General features: G+C 34.7%; 3 protein-coding genes, 1 non-coding gene and 1 pseudogene across 4 annotated transcripts; 2 read left to right on the forward strand and 3 right to left on the reverse strand.

The window, feature by feature from the left end:
- LOC104776727 (putative clathrin assembly protein At1g25240) lies at positions 3,997-5,557 on the reverse strand. The gene has a single exon (XM_010500836.2). It carries the CDS (start codon positions 5,255-5,257, stop codon positions 4,115-4,117), a length of 1,143 nt encoding a protein of 380 aa, XP_010499138.1. The 5' UTR covers positions 5,258-5,557; the 3' UTR covers positions 3,997-4,114.
- On the reverse strand, positions 5,778-5,851 carry TRNAV-CAC. Its single transcript has one exon. It is a non-coding gene; the product is annotated as a tRNA-Val (tRNA).
- LOC104776728 (purple acid phosphatase 4) lies at positions 8,387-10,232 on the forward strand. Its single transcript, XM_010500837.2, has 6 exons — positions 8,387-8,679; positions 8,769-9,033; positions 9,144-9,271; positions 9,371-9,499; positions 9,753-9,820; positions 9,916-10,232. Exons 1-6 carry the CDS (start codon positions 8,482-8,484, stop codon positions 10,139-10,141), a joined length of 1,014 nt encoding a protein of 337 aa, XP_010499139.1. The 5' UTR covers positions 8,387-8,481; the 3' UTR covers positions 10,142-10,232.
- Positions 10,818-12,998, forward strand: LOC109124662 (anthranilate synthase beta subunit 1, chloroplastic-like). Its single transcript, XM_010500838.2, has 8 exons — positions 10,818-10,996; positions 11,103-11,269; positions 11,716-11,786; positions 11,886-11,923; positions 12,012-12,122; positions 12,233-12,332; positions 12,434-12,569; positions 12,666-12,998. The coding sequence occupies exons 1-8, from the start codon at positions 10,882-10,884 to the stop codon at positions 12,774-12,776; spliced, it is 849 nt and encodes a 282-aa protein (XP_010499140.1). The 5' UTR covers positions 10,818-10,881; the 3' UTR covers positions 12,777-12,998.
- On the reverse strand, positions 18,077-20,791 carry LOC104778889 (annotated as a pseudogene).

Genomic DNA, 24,889 nt, shown 5'->3' on the forward strand with positions numbered 1-24,889 from the left:
GGTCTCCGTTTTCTCTTGGCAGCTCCATTGATGCCAAGAAGAAGATCGTTGGAAGATGAAGTAGGAAGGTTCCTGTGGTCATTGTTGTGCTCGTAATCTAACATCGGATGATCTTTTTGTTTTTATTTCCTTAACGATATGGTGGTGGTATTGGAGAAAGTGTACAATTATACTGTGTGTGTGACTTACTGAAAAAGAAAAACAAGATCGAAGAATCTTTTGTTTTTCATGTGAAGAATAGAGATTTTAGCTCTTTACTACTTTTATTTGGTGGATAGTGCTGTCTCAGCTTTACTAATAGAGGAAGAAAGAGAGATGAGTTAAGAGGGAGAAACAAAGGGTTTTGCTTTCTGAAATCAACTTTTGTTTTCAGCTCACTTTTTTTTTTTTTTCACCTTTACTATCCTCTTTTTATATTTCCTGGAGAAAAGTTTCTTCTTTTTGTTAATTGATTCATTGACCTCGCACCTTACCTGGAGAAGGCATTGTATGGTCTCTGATTGTTTAATCTTCTTCTTTACATACACTCATCATCTTCTTTTCTCTTTTCTCTCTCTCTCTCTCTCTCTCTCTCTCTCTCTCTCTCTATGTATGCATACATATACATCATGTGACCTAAAGGAAACGGGGTTGAAACTTAGAGCCCACAAAGATATTTTGGACAAGAAACAAAAGAACATCCCCTTTCACAAGAAAACAAATACAAGTCATTATTATTTCATATCACTCGATATTTTTCTCCACAATTGAAAAATACTTGTCAAACTACTACAAATTATTCCCGTTGTTTTTTTTTTAGCAAGGAAAAACAAATTAATTAAGAGATCTTATAAACTTGAATATTTTGTTTTATTGTTTACTACTCAAAAGGAAGCACAAGTATATAAAGGGGTTAGAATTTATGTTTTGGAAGTCGGACAAATCATTACTTATTATTACGTATGTCGTGTGATGTGTGCACATAATCAACTCATGTCTCTGTGTGTGTGAGAGGAACGTAGAAGGGAATCCATACAATGTGGTGTCATCATATCTATAGTACAATTTTTTAAACGGGATGAAGACCCTTGGACTGATCTTTACTGTCACGAAAGAACCACTTTGTAAAAAGTGTACAATGACCAGATCCATAAACGCGGTTCTAACGAAGGTGGAACACGGATCCAAATCGAAACTATTGAAAATATGACTCTTCCTCTCTTCACTTTAACTCTTGTTTGGCCCCAACGATTTTATTTATATTCTCCAATTAAGATTTTCTTTAATTCCGTCTTTCGTAAGTAGTAGTATTTATTTCTCGTAAGAGGCGAAATTTCTCTAACATTGACTTGTAGTTTGATTAGTTGGTACCCTTACAATCTAGCTCTTGGCTATGAATTGGTGTGCAAAAGTAAAAATACAAGGCCTAACGAATTGAACGGGATCTTAAGTATCATGAGGCTTAATCTTACTAACTACGTAGTTGACCACATAATCTTTTACTCATGCTAATTAGATATATTTTTCCATGTTAAAGGTTTTTAATTTCTATAACTTGATATCAAGCACCTTTGGATTTTGAAGTTTATTTGGTTTTGAGGTTGACTTGAGAGCCTGACCTTGCCGGAGGTAATTTCCACATCAGCCAGAGTTTGAGTTGCGGCTGACAACAAGGCCATTCTGTTCTATATAGCATATTAAATTTGCAAAAAGAAAGTTACCAATTATCTAACCAGAAAAATGCTACTCCCATGTTTTAATTACCTTCATAAGAATCTATGGACTATTAAGTCTCTAATTTTTAAGAGTTTATTGGCTTATACCAGGAGTATTTATATTTTGTAGAGAGTAGCCAAAAGTTACTAGTAATCTAAATAACAATTTTTGTTTCAACCTGCAGCCCAAACAGATCAGCATGATCTGAAAATTGGTATCCATATGATGAGCTTTAGTGAGCATGGTCCATTCCAAAAAGTTCAGAATGCTTTAAGTTTTATTTTCTCCTGCAATTTAATAGAATACGCTTTGCTAAAGAACTAAAAAAAAAATTATACGTTTTCCACCAAAAGTTTTATAGAAAATATATATGACAAAATATATTTACAATCAAATGGTTATATTAAAAAATGAGCGGACTATAATTTATAATAAAAAAAAAAATCTTGAAAAATATAATGAGATTATTATGTTACTAGTTATATGTAGAAATAAATTTGAGATTTAATTAAAAATCAAGAAGTTTATTTTCTTTTTCAAATTACATTATTCTAGAAAAAATTACACCAGTGTGCTTAAGTCTAAATCTTTTAACTTAAGTCTCTACAAAGTTTGAGACAGCCATGCATATACCTATATTGCTAAGAACAATAAAATTGGATCGATAAAGTAAGACTATTACAATCATGATTTGTTCAAATTAAATGAGAAGTACCAATTGTTTCAATCCATAAAAATGAGAGACGAAGTACAAAAGATATAAGAAGTATCATTGCATTGTTATATCTAATTTAGTTGATACTTAACGAAGATGAGTCATGATAACATGGGACTTGGTCCCATCGGCTTTTTGCTTTTCAAGGTGTAACGATGGAGGAGGTGAAAAGTTTTATCGACAACCCATAAAGTAACAAAAATAAAAGAAACTTCAAAGAATTTATATGATATATAATTTAGAAAATTGACATTGTCTCTACGTCTTAATCTACATAGAAAGCATTATACTATATCGCATGCCCACATAGCCACATGGGGGGGAAAGCCTTTAACCCTACTCTCGATACTCGATCCTATTATCTGCAAATCCGAATCCACTCCCTCTCCATGTTTCTATTTTTGGATGTTAATGGTAGCTAGCCGTGGATGAAGCCAATTAGTCTCTCTGCCGTATAATCCTTTTTTTTTACCATTTACAAATTATTTTTAGGAAATATTTATGTTTCAGTTATTTTAGTTGGGGTTTATAATTATTAGTGATGAGAAAGTACTAATAAAATTTATATAATCTATTCTTAAAGTCGTTGCTTTGGCCATACCATTTCATATGATCGATAGCGATTTATCATCTGCGTTATTGCTTTCATTACAAATTATAAAACATTTCATATCAAAGAAGTCAAATCAAAATGATTAACTTTCTACTACCAAACAAAAGACAATAAAATACTCACCATGCAAAGTGGTAAAGAGGCGCTGCAAATATGTACCTTTAAATATATATTGGCCGTTTTTATTTATTTTTTACATAACATATATATATATATATATGTAATACTATATTGCCTTATTAACTATATAAGAAATAGATTGATTACTTTTCAAAACAAAAACTTTTTGAGTAAATTAAAACCTAGCAGAGCACAAGCTAAAAGTGATAACCAAATGGTCCAAAATACTTAGGAGGAGAAAAGGATGGGTTGGTATTAACTTGTGGGAGGGAAAGATGGAATCTGTCATTGCAAAGAAAACATGGAATATATAATTAAGTTTAGGACTTCCGATCCGCTGACTTATGCGGTGGCTGAGAAAGCGGCACTAAAGAAGAAGAAGGAGCAGACTTATGTCCTCTAAAGAGCTCATATCAGATCATAATTTGCTAATATAAAAGGAGAATTATGTCCTTTATAGAGCGCAGACTATAGATCATGATTTGTTAATATAAAATTTTTAATTAATAAGTCCTGTTTTACTATGGTAGGGAGTATACTGCTCTGATAATTATCAATTATAAAAATGTTATTATAAACGATGTTAGAAGTGATATTTTCAGTTTTTGGTACCGTTTCTCATATAGTTATTTTGTGCCGTTTTTAACTATTTATTTATAATTTATACCCATTAGAAAACTTGTGTATCATATTTGTTATAAATATCGGATCCACAATAATTCAGGAGATTTAATTTAGTTTTATTTTTTGTAAACAAACCCGCCAAATCGATCTTATCCATATATTAACATCTCAAAGACTGATTCTCAAATGCCTATACGAATATAAATAAAAAATGTGTACTAAAAAATTATCTTAGAAAACTTAAGGTTTGGCTAATGTTTATTATCATCCGCAAATTCAACAAAAGTGAAGTAAAGGCACAAAAAGATAAACCCAAAAAAAAATAATGAATCTGATCAAATTGCAAATTAGAAGGTAATCAGATCTGGTAACGTGTGAGTGAAGGAAACTGGCTCGTCGATAACTATAAGAGGCAGCGGACTCGGATCCACGTTATACTTTCTATGCTGATCAGTTTCTGGAATCTCCTTACATGTGAAACACAAGTCGTCTTCGAAAACTTCCCATTTATCGGTTATGATTGTCTGCAACAACTCCGGTCTCTCCACTAATATGATACCTTTTTCTTCCTCTACTTCCATCTCCTCCTTCTTTGTCTCCTCTTCCTCTTCTTCGACTCCATTGATAGCTTTCTCGATTGCTTTAATGTCTTCTTCCGGTATGCTAACGAATTTAGGGATCTCGTGCGCATTTGAGACCCCAAATTCTTTGCAGAACTCAAAGTACAGTGCGAGGTCTTCTCCTTGAGATGTAGCCTTCTTTACGATCTTAAGAGCCATCACAGCTTCCGCTTTTCCAGCAGCTGGATGAATCTTGATGAGAAGCTTGGCGATAGCGCTGCAGATTTTTCCATAAATGTCAAAGATCTCAATCACCACGCAGTCCATGGCTTCAAGGATCAGCGTCCTCTTCATGTTATCAGCCATTGGACGGATTTGGAGTAGCATATGGAGAAGAGACTGGAGTTTCTGGATCCTTTCGAGCTCTTGGCTAACCGACTCAACCTGAGGTTTCCTGTGGCGGCGACGGAGTTGATCGGACATAAAGAAAGAGTATTGGTCAAGAAACGAGAAGTAGGCACGAATAAAAGCATTGAAACCCCAAGTCTTGCTGGGACGGGAATGGCCATCCGAGAAATCAGAGAGGTCGAAAGGGAGGCGACGAATCTCCTGAACGGACGAAACTTTGCAACAAAGCACACCGTGGACAAGCATAAGGGCTTTCAAGGCAACGATCCAGCTTCTTGTGCGGTTAACACGAGAGGAAAGGGAATGAACAAGAGGCTTGAGATTTGTGGGAGAGGAGCGGATCCATTTGTAGACACGGTGAGCGTTGCGGTAATCGACGGATGTGTCATCGTGAGAGGTTGCGTGGATGATAGCGGAGTCAAGGTCAGGGTTGCGGAAGGAGGTTTTCCGGGAGAAGCCGATGGAAAACAAGCTTTTCCGGTCTTTGAGAGCACCAGAAGCCCGTTTCCATAGCTTCATCATCAGCCTCCTTCTTTCGCCCTTTCCTCTCTAAATTCTTTTTCTCTCAAACCAAAAAAGCTTTACCTTGTTGTCTCTATTTTAAGTTTTAATTCTTTTGCCACCCTTGCTTTTGACCGTTGTAAACGGTTTTTCGTTTATTTTTAATTTTAAAACAAGTATAGACATTAAAAAGCTGGCACGTGTGATCAATACACGTTTTTGCTTAGTTTCGGGCACGTCGGCTGGTCTCATGAAGACACGGTTTCATCACCTTATTATTATACACTTTTTATCTTATGATATACAACTGATAAAGTTAAGAACTGAAGCTTTCATTACTGTACAAAACTGTTTTAATGTTTTTTACTAGAGAACCTTTATACAAAACGAACTGAGGTCAAATTAGAACTGTAATGAAAGAAGACTGATGATAGAAAAAGGGAGTTGTGGGAAAGCTGTTGGCCGAGAGAGCTATTTAGTAATCTCAGGACCATGTTGAAAGGATAAAGTCAAAAGTCAAAACGTTAGAAAAACTAATACTTGTCTGAGCCCGAGTTCGAACCGGGGACCTCTAGTGCGTGAGACTAGCGTGATAACCGACTACACCACCCATACCTTTTTATGAACTTTCTTATTTTAAATAGGTTTTTATTTCAAAAATACCATAATTTAGTCTTTTTTTTTCAAAAATACCACATAATTGAATTAAATTTTTAATACTAAAAACTAATTCTTAAATTCTAAATACTAAACCCTACTCTTAAAAACTATACCCTAAAACTAAATGTGTCAACCTAACCTAAAAAAATATTCTAGATTCTTAAAAATTATTTTTTGTGTTTGTGATAGTTTTGGAAAAAAAAATTTGTGGTATTTTTGGAAAAAAAAACTAAAATATGGTATTTTTGGAAAAAAAAAACTTTTGTAGTGGTATTTAAAGGAATTTCTCTTAATTTAATAAATTCACAAAACTAATGCCATATCGAATTTGCATATCCACGTTGATCAAGTATTATGTTTCAAATAGAGATTCAAAGAATATGAGGTTGCATGGCAGAAAGGAAAAAAAAAAGCATACAAGTTGTATATATATTCACAATCACAAAATTCAAATGATAAACCTCTTAAGACAAATTTTATATTTAACAATAATTAAGAAAGTATTATCATACACAACTTCTATAAAAGAGATCCTATGTAATTATATTCATATGACGATATTTACATACAAGTTATGTAACTCAACCTACGGCAAGATCCATCCAAAGATTCGTTAGAAAATTTCTCAAATCCAAATTTCATATAGAACATATGAGATCACCGGTTACTTCGATTCAAACATTGTTCATTGTTCGTTACAAAGCTGTAAACTCAAAGACGTTTTCCAAACAGATTAGTAACAACTAACAAGAATAGACAAACACCTCATCAGATTCAAATATAAATTTTTTTGGGAAATTTGGATCATCAATAAATGAATGTGTGTGCTAGATGAAAAAAAAAAGATTCAATAAGAAAAGAAAACCTTATCTAGATGAAGAGCGGCGCATGCAAGTGGCTTCAATGGTGATGAAGCAAACTAAGCAGAAGAAGAGAATGATAAGCCCGACAATGATTCCGAAAGTCACTGGATCCATCTCTACTATTCATCATAATCTTTATTTCTACTATCCACCATAATCTTTTTGGCACACGAAACAATAAAAGAGAGATCCTTTTGGCCGGAGGTTTAGTCATTCGTGTCAACGTGTTATTTTAATTGATTCCATAATTTGTAAGCACTAGGCAGGTTTTTTATAACAAGCTAGCTAGTAGCCCATTTTTACTGAGACCTTTGATAAAATGCAGCCGTCAGTTCGGATCTGTAGCACAATGTCTCGGATGTTTAGACCACACAACATAGTTATTTATAACATTATTTGATCTATGATAAATATGAAAATGGTTTTCGTAATTAGTATTTAGTTTACGGGGGACGTTGCTGATTTTCATTAGATATTTTTAAAATTTGATTTGTTTGACATCCAGAAATCCTAAAATACATAAATTTATTTGTTTTCGTTTAATCCATTTCCCCTATCTTTTGTGTGTATCAATCTTATTTTCGTAGATTCGACCTCAAAATAGTACGTTGTATTATCATGCATTGTGGTAGTTTAAGCTTTTAAAATTCGTGATATCAAAATTTTAGTAATGCATATTACATTTATTCTTATACTCTTTTTTTTTCAGTGTTTACAAGCTAGTCCGAAGCATAAGATAGTGAAAACAAATAATGTTATTTACGTGCATTTATATACAAAAAAAAAAAACTGGATGTTAAATTTTATAAGCTTGTAACGATTTATTTTTCCTTTGGTCATATTATTATATTTGAAAGAATTAATTGAACAATATGATTGGATATAACAGATCAGGCAATAAAGATAAAGATATATAAATAATATGGTGATGCAATTATTTTGTTGTTTTGCTTTTGGTAGAGAGTTTGATTCGGCTAGACCACATATGCTTAGTTGGCATATCTGCCAAGTTGTTTTAAGAGACATGACAGGTAAAACCATCCCTGATTGCGTATGGGCATAATTTATCTTCTTATATTTCTCAATTTTCTTTCCGAGACATAAATCTACAACATACTCATCACTCACATACTAAACGCATTCTTAGCATTTAAGAATCAATCACACTTCACAAGCTTCCTTATATTTCAAAGGTTTTTGTCTTGTATATATTGATTCACGTGGATTGATATAACATGCAGTACTGTAATCAAAGGTTGAAAAATCAAAACAATAAAGTATTTTCTTTTACGGTGAATTCAAATAAATTTATAAATAAACAAGATTATTATATGGTCAAATTGGTCAGATTTTTTTTTTTATATGACAAGGCTATTGGGTTCAAGTTTTGAGCTTGTGCATGTGTGTATTATTGCGTGACTACTGACCATAAACGAATTATAAAATGTTCAAGATTTTCCGAATATTTTTTGGTTTAAAGTTGTAGGAAAGCAATATAGATAAGTTAAACCCTTTAACAAAAAAGGAAAGATGAATAAATAATATATGAAGAGAGAAATAGCCATATACGTTATAATAATCTTGTTCGGTCCACCATGTGGACGCTATATTATCCAAATGTGACTTACAAGCGAGAAACCCACTAGCACTCACATGTACAGTCGACTTATATAAATACGTTGCTTTTTTTATCACATAAAGCTCGTTGTGCAAAAGAACAGAATGGGATCTAAGTTTGATATCGGCGGCACAGTAATGACTCTGCTTCTCTGTTTCTTATTATTATCTATGGTTCCAAAACTTGAGGCCGAGCTCACAACGGTCGACCACGCACCAAACCCCGATGGCTCAGTCGGTTTTCTGGTTATTGGAGATTGGGGTAGGCGTGGACTCTACAACCAATCACAAGTTGCCCTCCAGGTACGTACGTACTACTAAATTACATATACTATATAGAATATAATATATACATATATGTTATACTTAGTAAATTTGATGGAAATATATAGATGGGTAGAATCGGAGAGAAGATGGATGTCGATTTTGTGGTATCGACGGGTGATAACATCTACGATAGTGGGATGAAAAGCATCGACGATCCGGCCTTTCAACTTTCCTTCACCAATATATATACTTCTCCTAGCTTGCAAAAGCCATGGTACTCAGTGTTGGGGAATCACGACTATAGAGGAGATGTTGAAGCACAGTTGAGTCCTGTCCTCAAATCAATAGATAGCCGTTGGACTTGCATGAGATCTTTCATAGTAGACGCTGGTACTAGCCATTACATTTATAAATACGTAGAATATATATCTTACATGTTTTTGTTACATAATCATATATACGAGTTTAATTTCTCACTTCTTGTCTCTAAATTCGGACAGAGATCGTAGAGCTCTTCTTTGTCGACACAACACCTTTTGTAGACGCTTATTTCCTCAATCCAGATGGTCAAACTTACGACTGGAGTGGAGTATCACCTCGAGAATCCTATCTCCAGACCATTTTAACGGTACTTGAGAATACATCATATATGTCTTAACCATTAGTTTTGTAGCTACTAATTATAAAGTTGGCGCTCACATGTACAGTTACTAATTATAATGTGTAGGAGTTAGAAATGGGTCTAAGAGAATCAAGAGCAAACTGGAAAATCGTGGTGGGTCATCATGCCATCAAGAGTGCTTCTATTCATGGGAATACAAAAGAGCTTGAATCTCTCCTCTTACCCATTCTTGAGGTTCATTTTCTTCTCACTCTTATAATTAGAGTTATATCTTCACTGTTTCAAACGCAATTAAAAGAAGAAAAAAGTGAACTTACAATTTTAGTTTTTAATATAAAAAATACTTCTAAACTTTGAGATTTTTATTCAATCCACTAAATATTTTTGCAATTAACAAATAATTTATGGAAAAAAAAATAGTTAAAGTTGTAAATTCGTTCTGAAAAGAAATAAAAGTAACATGTAAAGATTCTTGGATTTGTTTCAGGCGAATAAAGTTGATCTCTATATGAACGGACATGATCATTGCTTGCAACATATTGGCACATCTCAAAGGTAACACCGATCATGTGTTATATATTAGAAACTACAGTTGCGTGTTTGGATAAAGCCCGATAATTGTGGATGATATTTGTATTACTTTCTTGCAGTCCAATTCAGTTTCTAACGAGTGGTGGTGGGTCAAAGGCATGGAGAGGCTATTACAACTGGACAACACCAGAGGATATGAAATTCTTCTACGATGGACAGGGTTTCATGTCAGTTACGATCACTAGAACCGAAATGGGTATCGCTTTTTATGATGTCTCCGGCAATATATTGCACAAGTGGGACACATCTAAAATGTTAGACACTGATTTGTATTTCCCATTATAAACTCATTTGTAAATCACATGAAAAAAATCAATTGAAGCACATATATATATTCTACATATAAATAAGACTCTTATGAGAATACGTTGAAGTCCATGCAGAATATGGAGAATTTATGCACGAGGTCATCCTCATCATGGGATGTATCACACCTGATTTAATTAGCTAAACCAAACCATGGTGTAAATTTAATGCAATTCTTTTTCGATCCATAAATATGTTTGGCCATCGTCAAGATAAAAAGAAATTCAATTTTGATGTCGTTTTAAAAAAAAAATTCAAACCAACATGACAAACGAAACCAGGCCATCAGCAAACAAAATAGCGTAAGTAAGGATGGTAAACAAATCTAAAATTAAGAAACAACTTCCTATATATATTTTAGAAAAGAATTACATTTATAATAATGCTTACAATTTGTTCTCTAAACTATATTTAAGGTTAGGTTAGCCATCGTAGTTAGTGACGATAGTACCTTTTTGGAAGTAGACTGATTCCAAACGCCAATTTGGATAAATATAGATATTGACTTTGACCAAACCAAAAACAGATTCTTTAAGAAATCAAAACTAATCAAACTCACCTACTGATTAGGCACGTGGTTCATGTTCCAACAAAAACGCACCGTTTCACCTGTCAAAAACTCCCCCAATCTCTCTCTCTCTCTCTCTCAGAGCAATTTATATAAAACGTAAGACTCTTTTCTCTCTTTTGGAATCCAAAATCTTTTGTTTTTTCAGACAATGGCGGCTACTACTACTACTACATTGTACAAGTCTTGTCTTCTTCAACCCAAGTCCGGTTCCACCACTCGCCGATTAAACCCTTCTCTCTTCAACCCTCTTCCGAATCCGACGAGTAAGTCTCTCTCTCTCTCTCTCTCTCTCTCGCTGTTTCGGGATAGATGCGTTCCTTATTCCGAATCAAAAAAAAAGTTTCGATTTTTTTGTTTCCTCTGTTTTAGGAGTTTCGGTTTTGGGGAAGAGTCGTAGAGATGTCTTTGCGAAAGCTTCGATTGAAATGGCTTCATCGAACTCCACCACACCTTCCGCTGTTGTCAATACCTCTAAGCAAAATGGTCCTATCATTGTCATTGATAATTACGACAGCTTCACTTACAATCTCTGCCAGGTTTCATTTTCCAACTATCTCAAGTCTCAATTTCATAGTTTTTGGTTTTTGGTCAACCAATCAATTCTATAGGAATGTATTGAAGTATGCATGTTGATTTGATTGTTAGAATCTCATTATTTCACAATACAATCTAGTTTCGACATGGTCATAGAATAGACTATAATGTAATGTAGATTCTCTCTTGTTATGTGATCACTTTCTTTGCTGCCTAAAGTCTTGGTCTTTTAAGTAGAATCTTTTAATCCTGTTCAAAGTTTGAATTGGTGACTGTGTGAGTTGCTAATGTTGACTTTAGATTTGGTTATTCGTTGTTAAAGATCTTACATAATGCACTTAGATCCCAAATATACAATTTGGTGTTCATGTCTTAGTTCTAGTTCGCTTGATGTGGTTTCTTCTGCTTTAGTACAAACAAGAGTTTGAGTTGTATCGTTTTATTGTAGTATATGGGAGAGCTAGGATGCCATTTTGAAGTTTACCGCAATGATGAACTTACAGTAGAGGAGTTGAAAAGGTAAGAAAAGGGAAACTATATATGTGTTCTGTTTATAACGTAATCTGACTAACTCAACTGGTGTTGATTTCTTGATTATAACTCTCCCTCTCTTTGCAGTAAAAATCCAAGAGGGATATTGATTTCTCCTGGGCCTGGTATGTTTTTTGGCCTCTGAAATTTCTTTTCTGACTATCTTTCTGAGATGCCTGGAGAAGAAGTTAGCACCTTTCTTGAATTTGATAGGTGCCCCTCAAGACTCTGGGATTTCCTTGCAAACTGTTTTGGAACTCGGACCTCGTGTTCCTTTATTTGGAGTCTGTATGGGTTTGCAGTGTATAGGAGAAGCATTTGGAGGTTAGTTGCATATAAATAAGACATCTTAATTTCCCCGTGTCGGTGTTCTAACATGGTTTTATTCTTTATGTTATGTATCCACACAACATTTTTGTTTGAACTTTTATCAGGAAAGATTGTGCGGTCACCGTTTGGTGTTATGCATGGGAAAAGCTCAATGGTTCACTATGATGAGAAAGGAGAAGAAGGCTTGTTCTCTGGATTATCCAAGTAATGTAATCATCAGATTATTTTCTGTGTTGTGCTAAAAAGTTTAATCATAAGTCTGTAAATGTGTAGTAAAACGAATCTTGTTGGTCTCTTGCTTTCAGCCCTTTCCTTGTAGGTAGATATCACAGCCTCGTGATCGAAAAAGATACGTTTGCCAATGATGAACTCGAGGTTACTGCATGGACAGAAGATGGTCTGGTTATGGCTGCCCGTCACAGGAAGTACAAGCATATACAGGTAAAAAGAAACCCACTCAGTGTTTTCATGTATCTCTTCTTGCCTCCTCCATTTCAAAACAGAACATTCTTGAAGTCTTTATAAAATTGTCCACAGGGAGTTCAATTTCATCCGGAGAGTATTATAACAACCGAAGGCAAGACAATTGTCCGCAATTTCATCAAACTCGTGGAGAAAAAGGAGTCTGAGAAGCTGACATGGACTTAGCCTGAATGAGGAAATCTACAGCTGTTCGAATTAGTGCCTCCCCTGTAATAAATGTTTGCCAATGCAAAATGTTCCTACAAGCTTGGTCAGCCTCCCATTGTTTCTATCATAAATATTCGATTTGTTCCTCCACTTTTTACTTAATTTGTGAAATTTAAAAGAGAAAACTATGGTGATTTCAAGCATGCATAGTGAAAAAAATGTCCACGGGCCTTTCAGTTTTTTATTTGGTTCCTAGCTCAGCAGCAACCTACCTGGAATGTGTATAGTAGTACCTAATTTCACTTCAGGACGGACCTGAAAAGGCTCGATAGTATTGATACACTGGTGTTGGAAACATAACATACTAACTGGATTCCCTTTGTAAGTAAACGCAGAAACAGACATTTTAAGTTGTTTAACCCCAAAATTGGTCTGACAATATATACTTAAAAACCCTGTCATGCTTTGCGTGGGGATGGTGCAATATAATTCAAAGTTGTGGTATATATAAAGTAATATTGCAAGTGAGAAAGTGGGTAGAACGATAAATTGACTACCAGAAGACAATGCGAGAAAACAAAAAAAAATTAATTAACCAAGAAACTTCAACCATGGTCCATGACAAGAACAAGGAAGAATGAAAAAGGGTAGAATAGAAAGATAATGAAAAAGCTGAAATCGTTTGCTAACGAAACTGAGAAGTAGCAGTTTTGAGAGTTGAGATATGAAAGAAACAGGAAACTAAACACATCTATCTTTCCTTTTGAGCAGTTAATTAGTTGAGTTGCACCAAACTGGGAAGGTAAGGAGAAGAGCACACAACCGGGGGACAATATCGACTCGCAAAACTAGGACCGGATGCGGACTGAAAAGGTTCCCCGAGATTGGGAGCGACTCCAAGAGTCACAGGTTTGAAGTATTCGTCTTGTCCACTGATAAAAGCTGTGTGGTAACGAACTCTCTCGGGTAGGTATCCGTCTATGTCAAACACCACAGCGAGTTTCTGTTCCTCGTCAATGAAGAAGGTCCCCCCACCCAAACTTAATACTCTATAAAATAATAAACACTATAAATTAATAAATTCTGTCAGTCCCAAATCGGACCAGTGTAAAAAATAACAAAATTCAATAACATAATAATTTTTCTGAAATCTTCATATAAAATATGGTCCCCATAATATCATAAATTAATAATCATGTAAATTTACATATATATATATATATGTATGTAAAGAAAAAAATAATGTATGTTTCTCCTGAAGCTCATATTTACAAAACAACTATTATGTTGTATTTTCAAACTATAATGATATAAAATATTTTGTAACATGTCATAAATATAGCTACATTTTTTTAAGTTTTTAATTTTTAGATATCCATCATTTACATTTTGATAGTTTGATTGACCATTAAAATAAAACAATCTATATTCTTATTCATACATTTAATTTTATGTATGTCATGTCTATATAAGTGAATTTGTCAATTGTATTTGTAATTTATTGTTAATAATGTTTTCTAAAATATTACAAATTCAATTTCAATACCATAAAATCTTAAATATCCAAAATTATTGTTAAAATTGTCTCAATTCATAATTTTTAAAAGTTAAACTATTAAAAATATATCTATAAATTAATAAAATGTCTTGATCCCAACATTATTAATTTATATAGGTTTTACTGTATTAGTGTTTTAGAAAACCAAAACATTACTATATACAGTATGTCTTTTCAAAGAAAGCAATGTAATGTAACCAGGTCCCAAAAAATGGTTGGCTCCAAATGCATTAACGAATACAAAGTACATCTGTTATATGTCCTTTCCTACCAAGGCATATAAAACTATACACGTTTGAAACTAATTAATCGTCCATTTTCTGGCGGGTATAGAGTAACTGATCACCATCACAGATCAGAACCTGGAGGTTGGGATTGTACGGAGAGAGATAAGGAGGTAACATAAGATTACATGAACACCCTTAAATCGTAATCATCTCCCAAATTAGAATTAGAGTAACTATAAACTGTATAAGCTGCTACCTCCTACACAAGTGAAGCCATTTTATCAATACTGCCATCTACAGTCCCAAACTTTTTGGGCAATGCCACTTTTCTTATTTCTTTTTCCTGCTTTTCACAACCCTACAATTTAAAGACCACTATATTTTCTCTTTTTTTTTTTAACACAAAACTAATTATTTTCCTTCTCTAGTTTTTCAGGGAATTGACAATACGACAATTAAAGCGTTAAACGCTAATTTTTTTGGCGAATGAGGAGTGGCATGATTTGTTTAAGGATTCTTTTACGGAGCATCTAACAATGATTGCGTCGGATCATAAACCCCTTTTGGCTGTTATTGAGGATAACACTCGGCAGGGTCAGAGTGGTTTTTGATTTGATAGACGGTGCCTGGACAAGGAGAGTTTCTTTGGTGCGGTTGCTGAGGGTTGGGAGTCTACGCCATGGGAAGCCTCCGCTTCGACTCTGGTGGATAAAATTACCAAATGTCGTCGAGCCATATCTCATTGGCGGAAAGAGCAATTACCTTATAGGCGGGAGACAATTGAGGACTTTAAGTCCAAATTAGCGGTGTTCAAGGAAAATGATGCTACTTCGGTTGATGAAGTTGCGAAGCTTACTTGGATGCTACGGGAGGCGTATAGGGACGAGGAGGTGTCTTGGTATCAAAAGAGCAGGAGTCGGTGGATGAGGTTTGATGACCATAATACCAACTATTTTCATGCTCAGACAAAGCAACGAAGAGTTCGGAACCGCATTGTTGGTCTCCATGACCAGCATGGTACTTGCACGACGGAGGAGAGTGATATCTAAAATATTGCAGTCTCTTATTTTCAGGATTTATTTACTTCCTTGGACACTTCGGATTTTGTGGAGATGCTCGAAGAGGTTCAACCATCTATTACTCTGGAAACGAATGAATTTTTAACTCGGGAGGTTACCGAACAATAGATTAAACACGCACTGTCCATGATTCATCCGGATAAGGCTCCGGGTCCGGATGGGGTGACTGCCCTTTTCTACCATAAAGCATGGGCTACGGTTAAAGCAGATCTAGTGTTGGTTGTTAATTACTTCTTGCAGAATGGGGATTTTGAAAAACGGTTAAATGTGACAAACATATGTCTTATTCCAAAAGTGGATAAGCCGATTAGGATGACGGAGTTATGACCTATTAGCCTATGCAATGTCGGGGATAAAATTGTCTCCAAGGTCTTGTGCTAGCGGCTCCGCTGTATTTTACCATCTCTCGTCTTGGAAACACAATCAGCATTTGTAAAGGGTCGTTTAATTTCGGAAAACATCTTTATTGCTCAAGAAATGCTTCATGACTTACGGACTAACCCTTCTTGTAAGGGGAAGTTCATGGCTATAAAAACGGATATGAGCAAGGCCTATGACCGGGTGGAGTGGTCTTTTATCGAACATTTGCTATGGCGGTTTGGTTTTTGTGAAAAGTGGATATCCTGGATTATGTGATGTGTCACATGGGTTCAATACAAGGTCTTAATCAATGGTCAGGCATATAGTTCCATTATTCCTTATCGGGGGCTGCGTTAGGGGGATCATTTGTCCCCCTATCTTTTCATTCTTTGCACGGTGGTGCTTATCGCACATTTTCGGAATGCATAACAGATGAAACTTCTCACCGGTATCATGGTTTCGACTGCTAGTCCCACCATCTACCATCTCTTATTTTCAGATGATAGTCTTTTTTCTGCCATGCCACGAGGGAGCAATGCGAGGTGGTATTAGAGATTCTTAGGAAGTATGAACGGGTTTCTGGCCAACAAATCAATTTTCAGAAATCTTTGGTCACACATTAGATAATGCGTTGAGAGAGGAGTTAAAAGGAGTTTTGGGGATCACAAATTTGGGTGGGATGGGATCTTACTTAGGGATCCCGGAAACCATGGGTGGGGCTAAGACGAAATTTTTTTCGTTTGTTCAAGAAAAATTGCAAGCAAAGGCAAGTGGGTGGCCAGCTAGACTGTTATCAAGAGGCGGCAAGGAGGTCATGATCAAATCCATTGCTACGGCTGTGCCTACTTTTGTAATGTCGTGTTTTCGGCTACCTAAGAAGTTCACGTGGAAGGTTACTAGTGCGATTTCTAATTTTTGGTGGAGCTCGTCTGCATAGTCAAGAGGGTTACACTCGGTGGCATGAGATAAATTGTGTAATGGTAAAGATGTCGGGGGTTTGAGTTTCCGGTGTTTGGATGATTATAACACCGCTCTGTTGGCGAAGTAGCTTTGCCGTTTGATCACATTACCGGATTCACTTTTTGCACGGGTATTTAAAGGATGTTACTATCGGTATTCTGATCCTTTGGGTCAAATTAAATCTTACTCGCCGTCTTATGGATGGCGAAGTATAGTTTATGCTCGCTTTATGGTTAATAAAGGACTTATTTTAGATATCACTCTCCTCCGTCGTGCAATTACAATTCTGGTCATGGAGACCAACAATGCGGTTCCAAACAACAACAACTTAAAACAAATATTTCTTTTTATGACATGTTAAAAAATATTTTATATTATTATAATTTGAAAATATAACGTAACAATTGTTTTATAGATATGAGTTGTAGAAGAAATATACATTATTATATCAATATATATATATAAATATGTAAATTTACATGATTATTAATTTATAATATCATTGGATCAATATTTTACATAGGTTTCAAAAAAATTATTATCTTATTATTTTATCGATTTTGTTATTTTTTACACTGACCATTTGGGATTAGTAAAATTTATTAACTTATATTGTACATCTGTTATATGTCCTAACCTACCAAGGCATTTGAAACTATACAATTTTGAAAAATCATCCATTTGTGAGCGGCTATAAAGTAATTGATCACCATCACAAATCAGGACCCTGGAGTTTGGGATTGTATGGCGAGATAAGGAGTTATGATTTTGTAATTCATATTTTTGAGATAAGAGCGGCTATAAAGTAATTCATATTTTTGAGGATGCGACATGGTATATCTTGCAAGTGAACAAAGTGACTAGAACAAGCTAGGGAAGAAACAAATAAGGTACTTAACGATTTGAAGGAGGACAAGCTAAGGAAGAAAGAAGGCACTTAACCATCTCATGTACGAAAAGAAAGAATCTTCGACCATGATAAGAACAAGTGGCAAGATCGAGCAATTAAAAGGGGTAGAAAGATACATGACAAAAACCGAAATGTTTTACTTATTAGCTGATAATTAAGTAGAAACGAAACTGAGATTAACTCATCTGCAGATGAGCAGTTTTAAGATGTGCAAGAAACAAAGACTAAGCATCTCTTTCTTTCCTTTTGTGCTGTTGGTTGAGATGCACTAAACTTGGAAGAAAAGAAGAAGAGCAAACAAGTGGGGGAAGATAAATCTTTGGGACATACCCCGAACAAGGAGGTTTATACGGGTTTTTGGGAGCTACTCCAAGACTCACAGATTTGAAGTATCCATCTTCTTTAATGATAAAAGCAGTATGGTAATGAACTCTCTTGGGACCCCTGGGTAGGTATCCGTCTATGTCGAACACCACAACGACTTTTTGTTCCTCGTCAATGAAGAAGGTCCCACCCATATAATGGTCAAAGCGAACACCAGTGCGGGCAAATGGTCTCATTTCCACAGTCAAAAACTTGCTCCAGGACACAGAGTTGGGCTTAATGCTAGTTGTAACCCAAATATGAACTATGTTACATGGAATACCAGAATCCTCATCCTCCTGATATAGCACAGCGAGCTGCTCTTCTCTAACACATGAGAGGGTCACAGTGTCCTCTAAACTCCAAGAGTGAAACGGAAGAGGCAGACGCGGTCCAAATATCTCTCTTGTAAAATCAAAACCGAGCAAGAAATCTTCAATCTCATAGTCATCTACCATAAAATCTCCATTTTCTAGGTACTCTCCACCAGAAAAGCGAGGTGCTCGTGTTGACTCATGAGCATAAAAGTAGGTATTTCCCTTCACAAAGACACCACCTTGAAAAGGATCTATCTGTCAGTCGGGAATGACCTCGAGAACCCTCCATGACCTAAAGTGTAATGCCCGCGAACCAAAACTCTGAGTTTTGGGGGTGGGTGTCGATCGACACTCATGGTGGTGTCGGTCGACACCAAAGTTTTTTGGGTTTACCAGTTTGATTTAATTATCGATTTGGACCGGTTTGGTTTAAGGAAACCATTGAACCAAGGTTTAAAAAGGAGAAAACGACCTAGGGTCGTGTTTTGTTTTGTCTCACGCCGCTTTGAGAGAAAACAAAGAGAGAAATCTGTTCTTGAGGTTCTAGAGAGAGATTGTGAGATTTTAAGGCTTTTTGGGAGAGATCTTGCTGTGGGAGTGAGGATTCAAGGCTAGAAACGTGTGGGAAGTTTGCTGGGAGTTTGTATTCGTTCATTGTTGGTCAGAAACTTCCATGGCTAATCTAAGCCTTTGATTTCCTTGTTCTTGCTTGTTTGTTGTTGTCTTGTATGTTTTCTTGTTGGGGATTGGTTGCTACAGGTTTCTAAGGATGTTTTCGGCTTAGGTTTTGAGTATTGGACGAGTTGGTGGAGTTTGGGAGCGAGATTCGACTCTCGACTTTACAGCAGATCGCAGTTGCAGGTGGAGTGTCGATCGACACCAGCAAAATGGCATCGATCGACACTGTGGGGTAGTGTCGGTCGACACCAATGCCAGTGTCGGTCGACACCTCCCTTCCAGCGAGATGATATTTGTTTTCCTGGTTTGTATGTTTTGTTTGTTGTTTGTTTGGAACATTGCAATCATTGTTGCTTACGTGTATAGCCCAGTAGATGGGAGAATTGCCTCACTGAGTATTTATCAAATACTTATGCATCTCAATTTGTGTTTATGGTGCAGGTAAATGCAAAGTGTGATCGTGGAATCAAGACGATGAAAAGGAGGATGTTCTAGGGACTCGATTGGTTGTTGTCTGGCATTGCTAGGTTGCTAGAGTTGGGTCATTAGAAACATTGCTAGGTTGCTGGTTCTATCTTTCCTGTTGGTTGAATTATTGGATATTGTTTATGTTATAATATTGGTTTATTATTGGATCTTAATTGGATATTGGTATTGGTTATTTCCGTTGTTGGTTGTGATTGTGGTTAGGTGGCTAGTGGATATGAGACCACTAGTTGTAGTTTATTTATTATTATTAATTATTTTTTATTATTAAAAAATGGGTCGGGTCGTCATAAAGTCGTAAATTTCGTACATGCAAACGCCTTTCTCGAACAATCCAAAAACCTCAAGATTTTGTGGTTACGTTTCATGTCGTATCCGAGAGCATAGCTGTCTAGCCTGTGGAAATCTGTTCTGGGGCTGATCCACCATTGTTGCAACAAATGAGGGTTCCAAACCACCAGCCTCGCGTGGTCCTTGGTGACGCATAACAATAACCCGTTGCAGTGATACACTTTAGACATCTCCACATGTTTAAGCCAATATATCTGATTTATAGATATATCAACCAAGTCTTCCTCTTCCTTGTCATTGTTGCGGCAGAGATGGGATCTAATTGAACAAACCTTTGAATCCATCGTCATGAACCCTAAATAACTTTGCCTTGCCACTGACGCTTTACCCAAAATCCATTGTTTGCTTAAAGCGTTCCATAATTTGCAAGTGGATCGGACTGCTCTCAGAGATGTTATCGAAACCCTCTTGAGTATTAGGGATACAATATCCCATAGGATCTTAAGTGGTATATATAAGATATGGGTCTCTGAGTCTCTCCACTCATAGCTAGGTTTTGAGTTGGAAGCCCACAATCTAATATGGTATCAGAGCCCGCCGATTCATGCCCGAACATACCGAGATTGATGCTTAGAAAAACCATCATCTCGAGGGAGCGTATTAGAGATACAATATCCATATGATCTTAAGTGGTATATATAAGATATGGATCTCTCCACTCATAGCTAATTAAGGTTTTGAGTTGGAAGTCCACAATCTAATAGTGAGTATCTTCTCCCATACCAATTTCGGTGGAAGATCGCGCATACTTTTCATTCTTTTTTTCCGGCTCTCGTCATTGTTCCGACTGTTCGACTGAACACAAGAAGCTACACATGAATTAGGGATTCGTCTTTTTTTTTTGGTGACAATATACATATATATATATATATATATATATGTTAACTTAGTAGGTTTCGTATTCAAAACGAAATATACTCTATTCACTTTTGTATGTGTAAATTCAACTTAAAAAAAAATGCAAATTCTTTCCATTTTTCTTTACTCCTTAGCATCTAGATTTCAATAATTAACTTTGTTACAATGATATTTTATGTAAATGTTTATCTAAAGACAGAGCAACATTAACATTAACATACAGTACTTATATACAAGTGACGTGCAAATAGGTGGTGCATTCATTACCACTACACCACTTAATTTACCAACAAGTTTAATGTAAAATCAAAGCAATTTTCTAGTTCATCTAGTGCAGTTGCACCACTCCCAACCAAGGCAAGCAACGATAACACAGTATCAAAGAGGTCTATATGGTCTTTTGTGGCATGTCTCGATTAGATTTTTATGTGTTTCTGTCAAATATCATCATGACTTAGATTTTGTGTATTTCTACCTTTACTCTCTTAAGTTAATAATAGCAATAACTCTAATCAAATCATCTCACTCACAGAAATCTTATCAAATCAAATCGGCGAGAGTGAGAGATGAGAATAGTCGACGAGATCTGTAACGTAGCGTGTGGACAGAAGAGAGATGGACTGAGCAGATCATTAGTGAAAATCAAATCAAAATTGCATTTTAGTTATATGTTTTCGTCTTCCAATAACATCCTTATAGATACAACGACCCCAAAGCTACCTATTCTCTATAACCTATCTTGTACACGTGTCTCACAGGGAAAAGAGTGAGAAAAATCGGTTTAGGTGACCGTTTAATTTGTCAAAATATTATTTTTCCACAAGATTTTAATCCTCACCCACTTCCCCTTGTATAAAATGACGACCGGTTACATTGGTTGGTGAGATGATGTAGATTATGTTATCTGGACACAGAAGTGTGGGAAAACTATGAATGTTTATATATTTATATATAGAGAGTATTGATTTCACTAGTTCATCAGTGTCTGCTTGATTTAGATTGATCCTCTTATACAAGACAAGAGTCTCCGACTTTAGACAGAACAATACATGTTATGTTCTCTAGTTCATCAGTGCCCGCTGAGGAACGATTCCTATGAATTTGATTTTTTGTTTTTATTTTAGTAATTTTTAAAATTTTAAAGGTATTTTCGTTTTTTGGTAACATTTAATCAATCAAAAATAAACATACCCAACAGGCTTAATAAAGCCCAAACCAAAGCCCCCAAAACCTTCCTTAATATATGCCTATCCATCCCATCATTATTTCACAATTGCATATTTTTTATTTACTTTTGGTATATACTTTCATAACTTTTTTTTTTGTTAACTCAGAGTAAATGCCCAAACCTATGGAAAGATCCAAGACTAATCTATGTGGAGAGGGTATCCCACAGGTAGGGTCCCCCAGGTTTGCAAATGGATCGTAAGCAATGGGCCCGTACTGATATGGCCAAAGGGATAATCGATCACTGACCTGGACCAACAGGGCGACTCTTCCTTCCAAAATAAAACTACTAGCTCACCACCTCGTGGTTTACTTTCATAAGTTTTTTTTTCAAAAGGTTGTAACGTAATTTATGGTTCCAATACCACTGTGATTAATTTATTTTCTCTCCATATGCATATGTAAGAATTTCCATGTGTATATAAAAATATACTAGGATTCATTAATCTGGACTATTTTCATTGTATTGCGCGTGAATGTAGTGCAATTTGAGATTGAAAAACACAATAAACTAAAAAAAACTTTGAATTATCATCAAAGAAGCATCACAAGCAACAATAAGACAATATCAAAGAGGTCTATAGTAAAACCTCTAATGTAAAAAATACAAAATTCAAGAAGGTAATACGTTAATAATTTTTTAAAAAAATTTCATGTGAAATATGATCCCAATAATATCATAAATTAATAATCATATAAATTTACATATATATATATATATATGCTTTTATAATAATGGATCGTTTAGTATTTTGAATTTTCTCCTAGAGCTTATATCTTTATAGATCTTTGGTGATTTTCGTAATCTTATAGATTCAGATTAGATATAGCGATCTTTGTTGATAGATTAGGCATAGAGATCTTTCTTGATAGAATCTTTTTTGATTTTCGTAATCCAGATTCTTAATCCAAATATTTTCTAAATGTTTTTTTTTCAGGATGATCCTGATGATAATTTAACTTTCTGGGATATCAAAGGTGTTCAAGTTCCCAGACGTCTTAGCTGTCAACACGTTAAACCAATACTCATGCGTTTTTTGCATCAAAGAGGAATGCTCGGTGACCTTTACATCTTGGGAGTTGTAGGCTTCTTAGAACCTGATCGCATCACCTCTAGGATCCATAATGCGTTATGGGATGAAGACATCCGAATATATAACATGAATATCCGTAAGAATTTTTTTTTTGTTTTTTTTTGTGTGTTTACATTTTTCAAGTAAATATATATTCATTTTTCCTCTTGATTTTCTTCCCAGAGGGTCGTGGAAATCAAGCAGCTGATAATTTTCTATGCGGATATGATATGAGCTCATATTGTAGAGCTCATATTGTAGAATTTTCTAGTCTCGTTGATATTATAGTGAAACGGGAGAGACATACGCGGACCAAATGTCTCTGTTGTGAAATCAAAAAAGATAAAGAAATCTTCAATATCCGTTAACTCTACATCTTCATCAGCTGCAAAATCCTGCCCATAAACAACTGGTGAAATTATCTACTCAATTACAATGATTTTATGACCAACTCAATCAAAGTTGAGAAATTAAAAAAAATATATATAACATAATAGAAATAAAATTTTGAATATTATAATCATGATGGTATATATAAATTCATAGATAATTCAGATATACAAAATAAAGACTTTATAAACAATCTAAAACATGACATATGTCATAATCACGTTAAAGATCGATGCCTTATTTATCGCATTTTACCAAAATTACTTATAACTATGACATCATCTCAAATATTCTCAAATAGTAAGTTCTCAACTTATTTCTACTTGAATCAAAAGTTCTCATATATTTCTCTATATACCTTGATTTAAACGGTTTACGAACCAAATTCGATAGAAAGCCACATAAATCAGGTTTAAAACCAATTTTAAAACGATTTACCTTTCCAACTTCCTAAATTTCAAAATTGCTTCTCAATTACTCGATCAAGCAGCTCTTGTTTCATTACGAGAATCATTGACATTATTTAGAAAATAAAACTCTAGATTTTGACCAAATACATCAACCACCGACTAATCTTTGAAACTTATAAAGCTACTAACTATACAATCACTTTTGGAACCTCCATCAGTGTCTCTATCCTCTATTAATTTAACGGGCTTTATATACTTTGATTTCATTTCATTGCATCTGATAGCTTCCATTAAAGAACCCACACGAATAAAAGATCCACAATAGATCAGCAAAATTATATCAGAAAAAAAAAATCAAAGATTAAAGCTTTTGATGTAAACATGTAAATTTAATGTAGATATAATGTTATTTTCTTAATTAGGTGTTCCTATTACGTTTCAAAAATAATAATTCTTTTGACATAACTTATGTTATTCTTTTTAATTTTGTTATTCACTATTTTTTTATTAATAATAATATACATGCTTAATAAATTATTTTTTGGTTTATACATGTCAAAATCTAATTGAGAAAACATATGTAGTATAATTAGCATACAATAGAAAATATATTAGTTTTCTCAATTTTACTTTTTGATTTAGGAATTTTTTTTAGATACAATGATGTAAATTTTATGTAGATTTAATGTTATTATCTTAATTAATTGTTTGAAAATAATATTTTAATGTTCTTATCTTAATTAGCTGTTTTTAAAAAATAATAATTTTTGACAAATATCAACATCTCATCAGTATACTTGACACGTGTCATAATCCAGTTAATGACTAACTTTGAAAACCCATATATAAAGTGGGTTNAAAAAAAAAAAAAAAAAAAAAAAAAA

The sequence above is a fragment of the Camelina sativa genome, chromosome 3 (genome assembly GCF_000633955.1).
Source record: "Camelina sativa cultivar DH55 chromosome 3, Cs, whole genome shotgun sequence".
NCBI lineage: Eukaryota > Viridiplantae > Streptophyta > Magnoliopsida > Brassicales > Brassicaceae > Camelina > Camelina sativa.

Bases quoted from the DNA above. Each gene is read 5' to 3' on its own strand.
- LOC109124662 (XM_010500838.2), top strand. From the start codon at position 10,882: ATGGCGGCTACTACTACTACTACATTGTACAAGTCTTGTCTTCTTCAA. The intron at 11,924-12,011 runs GTATGTTTTTTG...TGAATTTGATAG, and splicing joins ATTGATTTCTCCTGGGCCTG to GTGCCCCTCAAGACTCTGGG. The intron at 12,333-12,433 runs GTAATGTAATCA...TCTTGCTTTCAG, and splicing joins TTGTTCTCTGGATTATCCAA to CCCTTTCCTTGTAGGTAGAT.
- LOC104776728 (XM_010500837.2), top strand. From the start codon at position 8,482: ATGGGATCTAAGTTTGATATCGGCGGCACAGTAATGACTCTGCTTCTC. The intron at 8,680-8,768 runs GTACGTACGTAC...GGAAATATATAG, and splicing joins AATCACAAGTTGCCCTCCAG to ATGGGTAGAATCGGAGAGAA. The intron at 9,821-9,915 runs GTAACACCGATC...ACTTTCTTGCAG, and splicing joins CATATTGGCACATCTCAAAG to TCCAATTCAGTTTCTAACGA.
- LOC104776727 (XM_010500836.2), bottom strand. From the start codon at position 5,257: ATGATGAAGCTATGGAAACGGGCTTCTGGTGCTCTCAAAGACCGGAAA.